General features: G+C 44.2%; 1 protein-coding gene across 1 annotated transcript; it reads left to right on the forward strand.

The window, feature by feature from the left end:
- The first annotated feature begins 331 nt into the window (after positions 1-331).
- pitpnc1b (phosphatidylinositol transfer protein cytoplasmic 1b) lies at positions 332-11,557 on the forward strand. Its single transcript, XM_078287253.1, has 10 exons — positions 332-981; positions 4,012-4,160; positions 4,684-4,772; positions 5,142-5,149; positions 5,303-5,374; positions 6,554-6,646; positions 7,455-7,610; positions 8,515-8,578; positions 8,765-8,851; positions 10,538-11,557. The coding sequence occupies exons 1-10, from the start codon at positions 934-936 to the stop codon at positions 10,690-10,692; spliced, it is 921 nt and encodes a 306-aa protein (XP_078143379.1). The 5' UTR covers positions 332-933; the 3' UTR covers positions 10,693-11,557.
- Positions 11,558-15,315: the final 3,758 nt, after the last annotated feature.

The following is a 15,315-nucleotide window of genomic DNA, read 5'->3' on the forward strand; positions in this document are numbered from 1 at the left end:
GATGTTGAAAGATAACAGCGAGCGTTGTCTATTTTTGAATCGGCCCAATGTTATTGTTGAAAACAGCCTTAGAGAGAGAGAGAAGAGAATAGAGAAGGGAGGAGGGAGAGAGAGAGACACAGGAGCAGAGCGGGGCGGGGCGGGGGTGGGGGGTGTGAAACAGGTGAGGAGGTAGTAAAGTGCAGTGGGCGGGGAGTGGATAGCTTGGGGGCGAGAGAGGGAGGGAGGGAGGGAGGGAGGGAGGGAGGGAGGGAGGGAGGGAGGGAGAGAAAAAAATAGATAAGGAGGGAACAAGCGAAGGAATTTGTGAGGAACTGAAAGCAGTGGAGGGCGGTGGAGAGGAAAGGGAGGAGCGCTGAGCGGAGAGCAAGGTTGCACATGAGAACACTTGGAAGGAAAGGAAGAAAGCAAAAGAGAGACAGAGAACATAACAACAGCATAGGTAGAGTTGGTTAGGAGCAGGTTTCAATCATACCTCGCCGCTAATTACCAGCTTCTCACCGGGGTGAAAGAAAGCAAACAGAAACTAAGAGAGAAAAGCAGAACAAGCAAACTGCAAAGGCAGCTGAAAGCAGGAGAGGGGAAAGCAGAAATAAAAGGAGGGAAAGACAACAGTTGAAAGTTGACCCAAGGGGTCCGGAAGATTAATTGAGGGAGAGAAACAAAAAGGAGAAACGGCAGTAAAAAGGGAGCTAGGGAAAAAGTAAGAAAACTGCAGATACACATTGACAGAGTGGACTGGACTTGACTCCATGGACTACTGACATCAGCAAAACAAAGGAAGAAGAGAGGCAGAAAAGAGGTCATTGCAGTCCAGCAGTGTAGCTTGCCTGAGCTTGTCTACTATGCAACTAAGACAGCTGGGATAGGACAGACAGACTGAGGCACAGACAAACACAAAGACAGGCAGTTAGTCCACTCTGTATCAGCACCATGTTGATGAAGGAGTACCGAATATGTATGCCACTGACTGTGGACGAGGTAAGTGTGTTTGTCTTTCCCACGCACTCACACACACAGTAAGTGTACCCTCCTACTACTGTAAAGTGAAAGGCAGAAACGGGGGGGGTTCATTTTGAATGTGAGTGAATGAAAGTGCTGTTAACAGTTGTAATCTCGAAAGTGTTAAAGTGTTTGATAAGAGAAGTGCCAACAAAGCACATAGACCTCCTGTAGCTGCTGTATGGGAGCTTGGCACGGCGGGCAGCGAGGTTTGTACCTCAATAGGCCTAGCCAATCTGATGGAGCCAACACACAACACCTGGCCAGGAGCATCATAGCACTGTTGTTGTGTCTAAATTATCTCCCCATCTGTCTCTCTCTCTGCTTCCCTCGCTTGCTCAAGCACTCCTAGAGCTCTTTATACACAAACTAGTTTGACTGGTTGCGGCTTTACCAGACCTAAACTCAAACAAAGGCTTTTTGCCTGGAGGTTTTAAAACAAAGGAAATCCCTTAGGGAGAAAAGGTGGGTGGATGAGGGACATATGCACCAAAGTGCCCTTCAAAAAGGAATGTCCTCCTCACCTGCTGTGCCGTCCTCCCCCTCAATAATACTACCTGTTACCACAACAATGACAGTGACAAATTGCAGTCCAAAATAGGATTTATAGTATCAGCACAGGGCACAGAGAAGCTTGAGCTTGCAGCAAATCCTCTTCCACCTGAAGGTAATAAGTATAAGTGAAGCTTATTTGAGGTAGTATCAACTTGTCACAGTTACTATGACCATAAAAATGATCATGTACATAATGTCATATCAATGAGTCCAGGCCGTATACAGTAGTGTAACCCTTGCCCTAATGTTAAAGGGGAATATTGTTTAATTTTAGGATTTAAATATATTATTCCTATACTGTAATACAGTTTGGCCTGTAAGTACTGTTCACTTCTGTTTCTGCTTGTCCCATTGCCCAACCTGTAATCTCACAGCAATGAACACCTCCAAAGGCTTACTGTTACAGGACTAATGATGATTTTCTTGAGATGCGGGTACATTTTCTGGTTTGGAACTTATTACACTATTAGATGTAAAATTTTTGACAAGCTTTGTATAGGTTTTGCAAAATATGCCTCCTTTTCATTGTCAGTGGAGCAGCTTGTACATCAGGATGACATCACATATTCAAGTCTTTTCTCTCTGGCTTTTAACATTGGTTAAACAAAAAAAGTTGTTCATTAATACTGTATGCCCATAAAATTGAAGTGTATTCCCTGAATACACTGAGGTGTACTCCCTTTTAATCGTATCTTTCATTTCCAGTTCAACTCTTGGCATCACATTGACACTATCTGCAGAGTCTCCACCCCACTACGATGAGCTATTTGCCCTGCTCATGAGTCTATGTCAAACACACTGACTGCAGCTCTCTTTGAAAGGCAGAAGGAGGAAAATACAAGGCAAACATTGTCAATGGTTTTTTTCTGGGTTTCTCAACACATCACTTATCACTGCCCTTCAGAGTGCATAATAGTGATTTAAGGTCAGATAAGTCTTCTTTCAACTTGTTACTAAGATTAGCTTTCAGGAAGGGGGAACTGACTCCTGTGTCTGGGAGGAGCCCACTAATAGTCTCAAGACTGTGTAAAAGCATCCATCTCTATGATTAATTAAGTTGTGAATACCCAATAGGTAAATATTGAATGTTGACATTCCACAGTAATTGGAATAAGAAGGAGGAGTGTCACGATGATGTCAGCAGACTACAGTGAAGGATGGCGAGCTGATCTCTCCCCTCCTCTTCCTCTTCCTTCCTCCCCCTCTTTCTCAGTTTCTTATTTTTAATTAAAAGGATCCTTTATTGGCATGTCAAAATAAGGAAACAAAATGAATTACATTCACTACAGAACAATTATAATGGTCAAAGCAGAACAATTTAGGTGTATATACAGTGTCATTGCTTATTTATCATAATGATGATAATAATAATAACTTCAAAAACAAAGTTTACAAAGTGCTTCGCAATCGAGACAAACAAAAGACATAGAAACAAGGTCTCATAAGGGAAGAAGATGATAGCGGCAATAGTGGAGAAAAGAAGTATTATTATATAAAGCATGTCTGTAGAAATAGTTATTTAAAAGACAACAGTGATTCTGCCAGGCTGAGCTTCTCGAGGAGGACACTCCAGAGAGCAGGCGCCCAAAGGCCTGGTCTCCTCTAGTCTTACACTGCACTAGTCAGGATTTTTAATGAAAACACACCCGTCTCATCAGCCTAAAGCACAAAGTGGGGCTGCGACAGAGAAGAGAGTCCCATCCCCACTAATTGAGACTCCATAGACTCGCCCTTATTGACCAAATTAAATTTTAGTATCAGATATGGTCACTGGCGGGAAATCTTCACACGCAGTAAGTAACAATTCAAAACACAAAGCTTGCTCCTCAGCAGCAGCGAGCGAGCGAGCGCTCCATTGAGAGAAAACTGGACTCGGGAACGATGGCTGAACTTGCTGCCAAAAGATTTTCTTCACTACCTTCACTCCCACCAGCCGCTGAGAGGAAGGAATTTAGGTCTGAGGAGTGTGCAGTTTACTGATGTCACATAACATGATTTTTGGGTACTGAAGTCCTCAAAATTCAAACAGTTACCTCTCACTGCCATTTGTGGCTGCCAATGTGCGAAATTGCCTTGGGCAGCTTTAGGTCTGCAGTAGATTTGGGAATGACCAGAAAGTCCCTGCTCACGGATCTAAGGTTGCACACAAGCTCAAGAGTGGTTAAGATGTCAGAGATAAACCTGGGGGCCAAACTGATCCATTTAGTACATTTTCCTCCATGTATGACAACAATTAGCAAACAAATTTTGAATGAAACTAACATCGCACTTAACATTGCACTCCCTCTCTCTTTCATGTTTCTCTCCACTTCTCCTCCCTCTCTTCTGGCTTCATTTTTCTCACCACAACTTTGTCTTTCACTTCACCCCCACCCCTCCTTAACACCCCCCCACCCCCCACCCCCACACCCCATACCCCACCCACCTCTTCCTAAATCTGTCCTCGGGCTCCAGTATAGGATTGGGCAGCTGTACATGATCAGCAAGCACAGCTGTGAGCAGAGCGGAGGGGGAGAAGGGGTGGAGGTGGTGAGGAATGAGCCAGACATGCACCCCCAGCACGGCCCGGGACAGCTGACCGAGAAGCGGATCTACCTTAGCAGGTAGAGGGCACACTCACATTGTATTACTGTACTTGTGAAGACCTTCACTGAACCTAATTTATACCCTAACTCTACAGTAAATTTAACCCTTACCCTTAACTCTAAATCCAAGCCCTAATCTTTCTATCCTTGTGAGGACATTGGTCCTCAAAAGTAGAGATATACAGGAACACACACACACACACACACACACACAAACACAGCAACTGTAGAATGTATTCTACCTCTATCATGCAGTGGCATGTGACCTAGAAGCTACAGTAACAATTCATCACCACAGGTGTAATTGGGAATGAGTCATACAAATGAACACTGTGGTAAGAGTAGCCTACAGGTAATTTAGCTATAAATGGCACAAAAACCACTTAGGATCTCTCTGTCTTTCTCCATAACACTCTCTCTCTCTCTCGCCCTCTCTCTCTCTCTCTCTCTCTCTCTCTCTCTCTCTCTCTCTCTCTCTTCTCTCTGTCATGCCATGACACTACTCTCTCTCTCCCTCTCTCTCTTCCTGTTTTGGTCTCAGTAAATTGCCATCCTGGGCGAAAGCATTTGTCCCTCGATTCTTCTATGTGACAGAGAAGGCCTGGAACTTCTACCCTTACACCATCACAGGTCTCTCTCTCTCTCTCTTTCTGTGTGTGTGTGTGTGTGTGTGTGTGTGTGTGTGTGTGTGTGTGTGTGTGCGAGTGTGCGAGCGTGCGTGCCTGTGTGCCTCTGTTTGTGTTAAACATCAGGTTAGTTTCACCTCAATGCATTATAGAAAACTTATTTACTTTTAACAGCTGGTTTTCCACACGTTTTCAAATATTTATCACTGTACGTATGTATATATGTATAAGCTTTCCTCTGTGCTAGCATATGTGTAGGTGTGTGTGTGTGTGTGTGCGCGCACATATGTGTGATTGCGTGCTGATGCATGTATGAGTAACTAATGATATTCCTCTCTATCCCTATCCATATTGAACGTCCCTGGTGCTGCAGAGTACTCAGTAAGTATTCTCACACATCATTTACTGTACATGAATGCAACAGCTCCTACTCTTCACTCTCACATATCAGTGGATAAAATCTGCGTCCTCTTTCTCCATTTCCCTTCATCTCTTCATCCTCTCCTCCCATTTCTACCTCTTCTTCCTCTCTAGGTGTCGTTCCTTCCCAAGTTCAGCATTCGTATTGAGACGAGATTCGAGAATAACAATGGTGATAACAACAATGTGAGTATGACTGAGAGGCAGCGAGAGAGGAGAGAGATAGAGTGAGCAGAGAGGAGGGGGAGGAGAAAGAAAGAGAAAGGGGAAGGAAAGAAATTGCAATTTTCTCTGCAGTGCGAAGAAAATGTTCATCAAATTGATGTGCCCATTACAAGGAAAACAAGCAAAGCACATAATGCAATATTGGCAGATCTATTAACCAGACACATTGTATGGCGAGCATGCCTGCTTTGCTCCCTGTTTTTCCCAGGCCAACACACACACACGCACACACGCAATTGTACCCTTGTTTGTCCCTGCATCATGGCTGTGTAATCAACGGAACGAACAAGGGAACAAGACGCAACACGTCAAAACATGAAGATCTCTCTGCTGGAGTTCTGCTAGACTGTGAGAGCTAACAGAAATGCGGCGAAGCTTGTTTCGTTTCACCAGTTGCTACAGGTTACGTACGTTTATTCCACACAAACATGCCTTCACGGAGTGTGTGACCTACGCACATCATCTAGCCTATCACACCAGCTGCAGGACTGCCTGTGCTTCTGTGTGAATACCTGCACCACACAGAAAATGTGGAGAAACAATGCTTCTGATGTGGAAACCATCAGATCGTTGCGCACTGGGGACTTTGTAAAAAGCCAAGACAATACATCCAGCTATTACAAATGCATTCCATACGAGAGAGCAAGACCTTGGGTAGACAGATCACCAAGAGCACCACAGGAGCGTAGCGGGCAGTGGGTTTTTCTTATTTGTTAGTTTGTAACTGTGAAATTAACAACTTCAATAGGGCATTTGAACACATTTTAAACAAGGTCAGATAAAAGTACAGTCGGTTTTCCGCCTCTCTCCCTAGTTTCCCTCCATTCTCTCTCAAGGAAAAGTGTATTCCGCTCCCATAACTCTTCTTTTTCCCCCTCTCTCTTTTTATATCCCTCCTACGTCCTTGTTTTTTTCTACCCGCCCCCTCCTCTCTCTATCTCTGTTCTCTCCTCTGTTTGCTCCAGTGTGATTTGCTCCAAGGGCCTCAGGGTGGGATAAAGTGTGGGGTGTTATGGTGTGTGACCTCCCGATTCTACACAGTTACTCATCTACTCATCCTGCTCTGTCTCCAGCAACTGTGTGTGTGTGTGTGTGCGTGTCCGCTCTTGTATATGACCTCCCCCATCTGTTTGGATGTAGGTATTTGGGGACAAGCCGACCCCAAAAGAGAGTGTGAGTTTCCTGGATATCCTGAGTGACCCTATCCCTGAGAAGCACTACAAAGAGCCAGAGGTACATACTGTACAGCTACACACACACACACACACACACATAATTTCACGCACAATCACACAAAGGCAAACACATACAAATGATCTTGTATATAATAGCTTTATGTTGTATAGCTCTTTGTAAAAGAAAAAACTATCATTACAAAAAGGGATAATTATGTACACGTGTGTACACATGCACAAATGATCATATATAAACACAAAAACACACACACATGATTACACATACACACACATACAAGCACACGCACAACTGCCACCTTTTTCCTTACCGGTCTTCTTGCTTCAGAAAGAATATAAATCAGATTAATATACCCACACACCTCTTTTTAATCTGTCCATCTTCATTCCTTCCTTACCAAGGTTAGGCACTTCCTCACTGACAGTAAGTCCTTTGAGACAAAGGTCAATACGCAAGACGCAATACACAGATACACACACAACAAGCACACACACACACACGTGCATGCACACACAGATAAAACACACCCACACACACAAACAAAACGCAGACACACCGAAACCCATAGATAAGTGAGACTGTGAGAACATAAAATCACAGACAGAAGCATTTTCCATTCATCTTTTGGTCACAGATGCATAATGTGTGTTATCACACGCTCCTTTTAGGGGCTGTGTTGAGCAACAATCTGCTTGCACCTCCACACACATATTATCACACTCTCTCTCCATCTCACACACACACACATACACACACATCCATAGTTCCCTCTGAAGACAGCCTCACAGGGCCGTGGTTTCTGCAGACTCAGCAGGTAACGTACAGACTCACTGCTTCCTCTGTGCAGGACTTGAGTCGCTGGCAGTCAAGTAAAACGGGCCGGGGGCCCCTGGAGGACGGCTGGAGAGAGGACACCAAGCCCATCATGTGCTCCTATAAGAGGGTGCAGTGCAGCTTCGAGGTGTACGGCTTCCAGGGCCGGACTGAGGAGTTCATACACAAAGTGAGACTGAGCTGTTTTTCTCATTGTGCTTTTTTCTTACGCTGAAGTACAGGGGGATGGATCAGGATATGATCTGCAATTAAGGTTATGGGCCTTTGTAAGTGTAATGCTGGAGCTAGAAAAAATTTAATTCACAGCTAATTGGATTTACTAAAGTGCTGCTTATGTGAGCAGAGCAGTCATTTCTGCATGCTGTAGTCTTTCGCTTCGTACACCTACATGGATCATCCCCTACAATAGAACACAATGTGGATATACGTATCCTAGTAAAATCATTATTGTTTATTTGATGGTTATTTAAATGTGCTACGTGTAGCATTTTAACATCAATAAATCATTACCACATTAATTTTTAGACATTAGTATAATTACCGTTAACAAATGAGAACATCGCCAAGAAGATTGGCAGCCTCTACCAGCCTCTACTGCATTTTACCTTGTGTGCTACACAGGAAATCTGCTGGATTGCTTTTTAGCAGAAAACAGGAAGAAGGCCGCCGTTTCTCAGAGTTTCTCAGACTGGCAGACGGTGGAAGGAGTGAAAGGCCAACGGAAAAATCAGTTGCAACATTTTAATTTTAATCCTCTTCAGCAAAGCGAAACACACCCAGAGCAACAAGGGTTACAGTTAGGGTTACGGAGCAGCGACAAGTAGCAACACCTGTTTGTGACAGTTAGCAACAGTGTTTATGGGAATGTGGTCTTCATATTGAGAAACACTAGTAACAAGCACTAGCAACCAATTGTCTCGAGTATGATCTCATTTGTTTACAGTAATTATACCAAGGTATCACAATTATTCTGACAATAACATATTGATGTTTAAAATGCTACACATAGCAGCTTTAATGACGCTGACTTTGTTTCATTTTTTTCCATGTTTTTGTTTCCTGAATTCTCACAGAACATCCGGGACATTCTATTGGTCGGCCACAGGCAAGCAGTGGCATGGATAGACGAATGGCACGGTGGGTCGGAAATGCACTTACGATGCAATTTTTTTCATTTTACAGATACAAAACAAAACATACAGCATAGTTATACGTACTTGTATTATTAAAATATGACTTAACCCCCAATATATACCCCGTGAAATATAATACATATTTTATACTGCATCATAATGCTGTGTGTGTACTTTCCTTTCCCCACAGGGATGAGTTTGGAGGAGGTGAGAGAGTATGAGCGAGAACTGCAAGAGAAGACCAACAGCAAAGTCAAATCCAGCCAGAGCAACACGGGTAGGTTGGAGCTCCTGACCTGTACTGTACTGAAATACCACAGAGGATGGGAGGAGAGACATAGGAGGGGGAGGAGGGGGGAGGAGGAGAGCGGAGGCTGGAAATGGAAAGGAGAATGGAGGGTAGAGTGGGGGAGAGTACAGCTGGGAGAGAGTGGTGAAGGTGGAGAGAGATGGAGGTGAAAACAAGGAATGGAAAGAGTAGTAGATGAAAAGAGCAAGAAGTTTGAAATGTATAGCTGTACCCCGCAGTAATTATTCTTGCATTTTATTTCAGCATAATAAGCAGGGAATACAGATGGTAAGAAGCAGGAGATGTAAGATGTATAAATACAGAGAGGCAAAACACACACAGAGTCCCATCCAAACCACACATTTTTAGATCATTAAACATGTATTTTGTATTTTTGTTAGCCTGCCATGTTATCTATTGCTGTCAATAGACTGTAAAATGGTATGAATTAATAACTTTGTAATGCTAACAGCCGTTAACAGAGACTGGTAGCACTGCTAGTGACTTAGCTGCACCCCACAAGTACCCAGATGGCCTGTGTGTATCTATGGGGGGGGGAAGAAGGAGGGAAGACAGGAGGCATTTCACAAGACGAGCGAGGAGTGAGGAGGGAGAAAGAGAGGGTGTATGCCCGGAAGAGAACGATAGAAAGAAAGATGTAAGGGGGGGAAGAGGAGTGTAGGCCGGCCCATGAAGTGATAATGCCACTGCGTCAGTCTGATAAACAGTGTAATGCAGCCACCTGCTGAACTCTCCCCATCACCAGCCCTCTCAACATAAATAACCAGCCATTGCAGCACTTAGCTGCAAATGTCAACCCTGGTGGGGGTCTGCGTCTGGGCATGTGTGTGTGTTAGTGTGTTGGTGTGTGTGTGTGTGTGTTGGTGTGTATGTGTTCGTGTGTGTGTGTGTGTGTGTGTGTGTGTGTGTGTGTGTGTGTGTGGTCACCCTGCCCCCTGCTGGTTAGTCTGGTGAACCTCAGCTGGATGCAAGCGATATCAAAGGCAGAATCCACAATATGGCTTGTAGCAGCTGGCTGCCTGCATTCTGTTTGTGTGTGTGTGTGTGTGTGTGTGTGTGTGCGTGTGTACGTGTGTGTATGTGTGTGTGTATGTGTGTGTGTGTGTGTGCGCGCGTGTGTTTGTGTGTGTGCATGCGTGTATGCACGTGTGTGTGTATGTGCGTGCGTGTGATGGGAGACATCGAGCTGCAACAAATCTGCAGTCATTGCTCAACCTGCTGCAGCTCGCTGCGCTGCCATGACCCCCTACAGGCCAAATGCTGCTACTGCACTTATCTTTGCACAGACAGAGTAATAGATTTGATTTCATTCATCTACCGTAATAAAAGTAAATGGATGTCATTGACTCTAGAGTCTAATAAAAAGTCGCATGTGTGAGTTGAATACCAATAAGGGGTTTACCTAATGGGGAACTAAATGCAAGAAACAGATCTTAAGTATAATCAAATAAATTAGAAATTTAAACACATTTCTCCCGCTGTTCGCATTCTTCCCTGTGCCTCTTTCTCTTTTCTTCCTTCTTTCATCTCTGCCCCTTTGTTTTTCCTGTTGTGTTAATCTGTCCATTTTTATGTATCTCATTCTTTCTCTCTCTTTATCTCATTCTCTCCCCCCCCCACCCACCCAACCCAACCCCTCTCTCTCCCCCTCAGGCCAGGCTGCCTCTCGCCCTGCGTTCTCTCGTTCTATCTCGGTGACTGACGAGCGCTCTCTGAAGAGGATGGGAGTGACGACTGCAGCCATGTCTGACCCCTCAACCTCCTCCCTGCCACAGAGCCCCATACGCCTGAACTCGACCCCTGAATAATGCCTCACACACACACACACACACACACACACACACACAAACAAACACACACACAAGCACAAACCAGTCACACCATCTATGTGATGTTATTTCTCAAAACACGCACAAACACACCTACATACAAGCGTGCACACACACACACACACTATCTGCCTGGCCAAAGATGTCCTCTACTGCCACCTTCAAACTACCTTCCAGCATCTTCAAGATCCCAGCTGTGTCCACCTGTAAATGCGACGAATTTCAGCGGCTCCTCTCCAGCCCGCAGCCAGAGTGCCGCTCACCCACCAGCAGGGCTCTCCAGTGTTTCCCAGCTCCCAGCCAGCAACCTAGAGACAGGTGCATAAGGAGTTTAATAGAGTGGATCTAATGAGAGAGCAGAGGAGAAGGGGGATGCCGTCAATGCTATGGATCCGCTCCCCTCTTCCCCCCAGCCGATAGGTCAGACCGGGCTTATTGACAGAAGGTATCGAGGCGTTGTATTGGTTCCTTGATCGCTCAGCTGTGAGCTGCAAATGGGTCAAGCCGGGGCTAAACTTCAATGATGAGTCAATAATGCAACCATTTGAAACACTATTACCTTTTTTATGTACATTTGAAGGAGAGCCGGCTGACTGCCCATCATCAGAGACCAACCGTGGCAGGATATAAAAAAAAAACTGATTTGACATACATAATGCAGAAATAATGCAGTTTGCTATTGCCTTATTTGTAATGGCATTCCGTTTGTATGGACCAAGTATAATTATGGATCAAATGGAAAATTTATGTGGAAAATATATTGTATAGTCATTTATAATGGATTCTCAGGGTACATTCCTTTCATCAATAAATATCGCTTCTATGCAACGAGAAGTCACTCTGATTCACCAGTGTCCTAATCTCTGCCTAAAAGTGACTGAATAGACTCCCACCACACATTATCACACGTTTGATTAGTATTGGCTTGTGAAGAAGGACTAGCTGCTGGCACATCGCAGTACTCACATGTAATCGAGTCACCAATTTCACACTCGTGCGCCTATGTGGAACTACAGTGTGGTGAGTGGCTCAGATAATTTGCTTTCAGGTTCCGGCTCCAACAACAGCAGTGGACGTGTAAATGAGGCGGTGCGGTCCAGCACGACTTGGCCCGGCCTGGCTTGGCTCTGCAGCTTGGAGTCCATGTCCATGTCTGTCATCGGAGAAGGTTCACTATATCAGCTTATTGTTCAAGACCTTAGAACGGCTTCTCATTGAGAGACTTGGAAATTCCTTTGATTGACAGGCATAGATAGGATAGCAGCTTGCTTGGAGTGTTGCACCAAACAGCTAACATTATGGTGCTCATTATGGTTTCTTTTATCCATACAAATCAAGAATCAGCATGAAAATTTGTTATTAGCTTCCCGACAAAGGGCTGCAGACACACACTCACACACACACACACACACGTATAAACACACACAAACACACACATGCACACACTCTTTCTCTCGCTGTCTCTTTTTACAGTAGCAGCAGGAGGCTGATATGAAAGAGCAAGCGCTCAACACAGCCAGGAGTGTGCACAAGTGCTGCAGAGGGACCTCAAACTGCCGGCTATACTGCATTAACATTACCTCTTTCTCTTCTACTTCTATCTCTCCCTTTAATTTCTCTCTCTCTCGCTCTTTTTCTCTCATTCTATCTTTCTCGCGCTATTTTCCCTCTCTTCCTCTTTCTCGCCTTCTCCTTTATTCTCCCTCTCTCATTCTTGAAACCCTCCCTTGATCTCCCTTTCTTTCTTTTCTCTTTCTCTGTGTGTCCCCAGCTCCGTTCCTCAAGAGGGCCTCTAAAGAAGATGCACTGTGTTCATTATATGGAAATGTTCCCCATGGTGCATTATCATAGATCCTGACCCTGTAGCGCTGAATCATCCTGCTATTCCCAGTTCCCCCGTCAGACCCACAAATAGCACAGTAGAGGAAAGACGGGACGCTCTCCAGAGCCACATCCAGCCAGCTGTACCGCTATCACCACTACTGTACTTTACAGTCACTTTCATATGGAACCTTGAACTGGACAGCATGGGCGCACGAGAGGGGGAGGACAGAGGAAAGGCAGAGGAAAGTGAAAGAAAGCGATAGAAAATGCTAGAAATAAAGTGTGCAAGAAAAAAAGAAATTCAGAGAGTCTTAACAAGCAAGAAGTTGAGTCAGGGTGTGTTTACTATGGTGTAGCAAAGAAGAAAGCATGTCTGTTTGTCCATAACTTCTGCTCCACCTTAACAGCCTTTTGCCTAACAATACTGATACACAACAGATCAATACACGCTCTCCACTCACTAAACAGTAATGCAATCGCCTCATTTGTTTGAGGGTGTGCGCATGTGCGTGTGTGCGCGTGTGTATGTTTGTCTGTGTGTGTCCATGTCTTTTAAACCAGTCCCAATTTCCTAGCTGTGCAGTATCTTTAACTCTGTCATTAAGAGAGAGTGACCATTAAGCCACATAGTTTAGCATGTCACTAACCTAATCACTGGGCCCACATGCCAGGGGTCCCACATTGATTCAATAAGTGTGTGTGTGTGTGTGTGTGTGAGTGTGTGTGAGTGTGTGTGAGAGGGAGAGAGAGAGAGAGTGAGAGAGAGTGAGAGAGAGAGAAGGAGGGGGTTTTACACAATCCTTGAGAATTAGTGTTAAGTGAATTAGAGGGTGACTTGGCGTTTATGAGCATAATAATATTTTACGAATATTTACATCCCATAGTATGGTTATCTGTCTCTGACACTGCATGCGTGTATGTGTGTTTGCATGTACGTGTGTGTGTGTGAATTCCCAGGAGTATAAGTCTTGCATATGACTAAATGGTGAGGCCAGACGCTTGTGTTCCCTCATTACAGTGTCAGCAATACAGTTTTTAGCCCACTCAACCACATAAATGACTTCAAATCCTCTGTGTATTAAGCCTCACCGCTGGGAACCCAATTTGTAACCTCTGCCCAGTAATACGTTAACTGGACTTTATCTGGGGACAGGCAGAGTGTTAAATTCATACAGTATCTGAGAGAACTAATTGAACCAATTAAGAAAGTGAATATGGATTACTGTGGGACTGTGCACACACACAACCCCTCTGGAATAGAGTTGGAGACCGCTGGTTTCACGCGATAATGATTGTCATTGAAAATGGATGGCGAAGCTCTCAGTGTACTGCGCAACAACACTGTCCCACAGTCGGTTGGTTTTGCATTTACACTGATGTGTTTTCATGGTGAAACATCCTTAGCAACTGATCCCAGGGCTGCTATTCTGGGCAGTAATTAATTGCATGCGGGTAAAGGAAAAGTCAAGGATAAGTGTTGAAACTGTACTTTGTCTCGCACACACTCTCACATCACACACAAACACACAGGCAGCACTCACTTTCACACACACACACACACACACACACTTGCTAGAGGAAACAAAACAGTGAATGCCTATAAACAAGCAGAAACACAGAAACTCACACAAAAATAAGGGCCTTGGGTAGTCGTTCATGCTTTAAATATCTTAATCAGCAAGCCCATAAAGCCTCCCAGTTTTAATTGCCCCACCATGACTATTAATTACATAACAGCCATTGCAGCCAGCATGCCCATATGTTTGTTAATAGGAGAGAATGGATTAGAATAGTGTGAGTGGAATACATTAGAATACAATGGTTTTTATTGATCTACAAAAGTGGAATTACATTTGCCCACTGGCATGTGCACAGAAACAATGGTATTTATTTTCTTGTAAGGAGCTACAGAGCAGAGGATGACATGACACATGGTAGAGGACGCTTCACAGAGGGTAAGGACAATGTACAGTATTACTGTAACACTGAAATATCTATTAGTGAGTTATTTCTGTGCATATGGAGGGGAGGGACAACATGACTGGGACAACATATGGTTGGGATAATACAAGGTTACATGTAATTAGCCTTATTCCCACAGCAGCCATCGTCATATTATAGTTGGCATATGTATAAAACTCAACACATAAGTGAAGACTTCAGATAGACCTGACATCAAATTAGCTAGTAATCTCAGGAAAAACTGACTGCTTGAATTTAGCAGGGAGGTTAGCTAGCTTACTTGCAAGTTAGCTACTAGCTTGCTAACTATAGTCTAGATACCTGCAGCTAGTTATAGTGGGATACATATATTACCTTAAAATGTGAACATATCCCTACAGATTCTTCAGATCCATCCATTGTTTTTCAGTAGGGAATCTGTGAGATAAATGTTTGTCCGATTACCAACATTTGTATGATGTGCATCTTGATAACAGAGTTTCCTACCCCGAGTGGGACGTAAATTCAAAATGGCTGCCGTGGTAATGGTCCATGGGGAAGGGGAGAGCCTGCGCAATCGCTCCATCCCACCCAGTGCCAGAAGTAAATCCCTGATGGGAAACTCTTCATAAGTATTCACGTTGTCCACAGCCAGTCTCGTTTTGTTCAGTGTACCAGTGTGGATTGTTTCTGGTTTATCCACTGGGATGTAAACATGTGAAGGATAATTCAAAAACTATGATATTTTTTAAAAAAAATTAAGGGTAAAGCAGTACGTGTGGAGAAAGCGGGAAAACAAACAGTTTTCGTTTTTTGAGGACTAACAAATATATGACA

Source organism: Centroberyx gerrardi, chromosome 12 (genome assembly GCF_048128805.1).
Source record: "Centroberyx gerrardi isolate f3 chromosome 12, fCenGer3.hap1.cur.20231027, whole genome shotgun sequence".
Lineage (NCBI taxonomy): Eukaryota > Metazoa > Chordata > Actinopteri > Beryciformes > Berycidae > Centroberyx > Centroberyx gerrardi.

Bases quoted from the DNA above. Each gene is read 5' to 3' on its own strand.
- pitpnc1b (XM_078287253.1), top strand. From the start codon at position 934: ATGTTGATGAAGGAGTACCGAATATGTATGCCACTGACTGTGGACGAG. The intron at 4,161-4,683 runs GTAGAGGGCACA...TTTTGGTCTCAG, and splicing joins AAGCGGATCTACCTTAGCAG to TAAATTGCCATCCTGGGCGA. The intron at 8,579-8,764 runs GTGGGTCGGAAA...CTTTCCCCACAG, and splicing joins ATGGATAGACGAATGGCACG to GGATGAGTTTGGAGGAGGTG.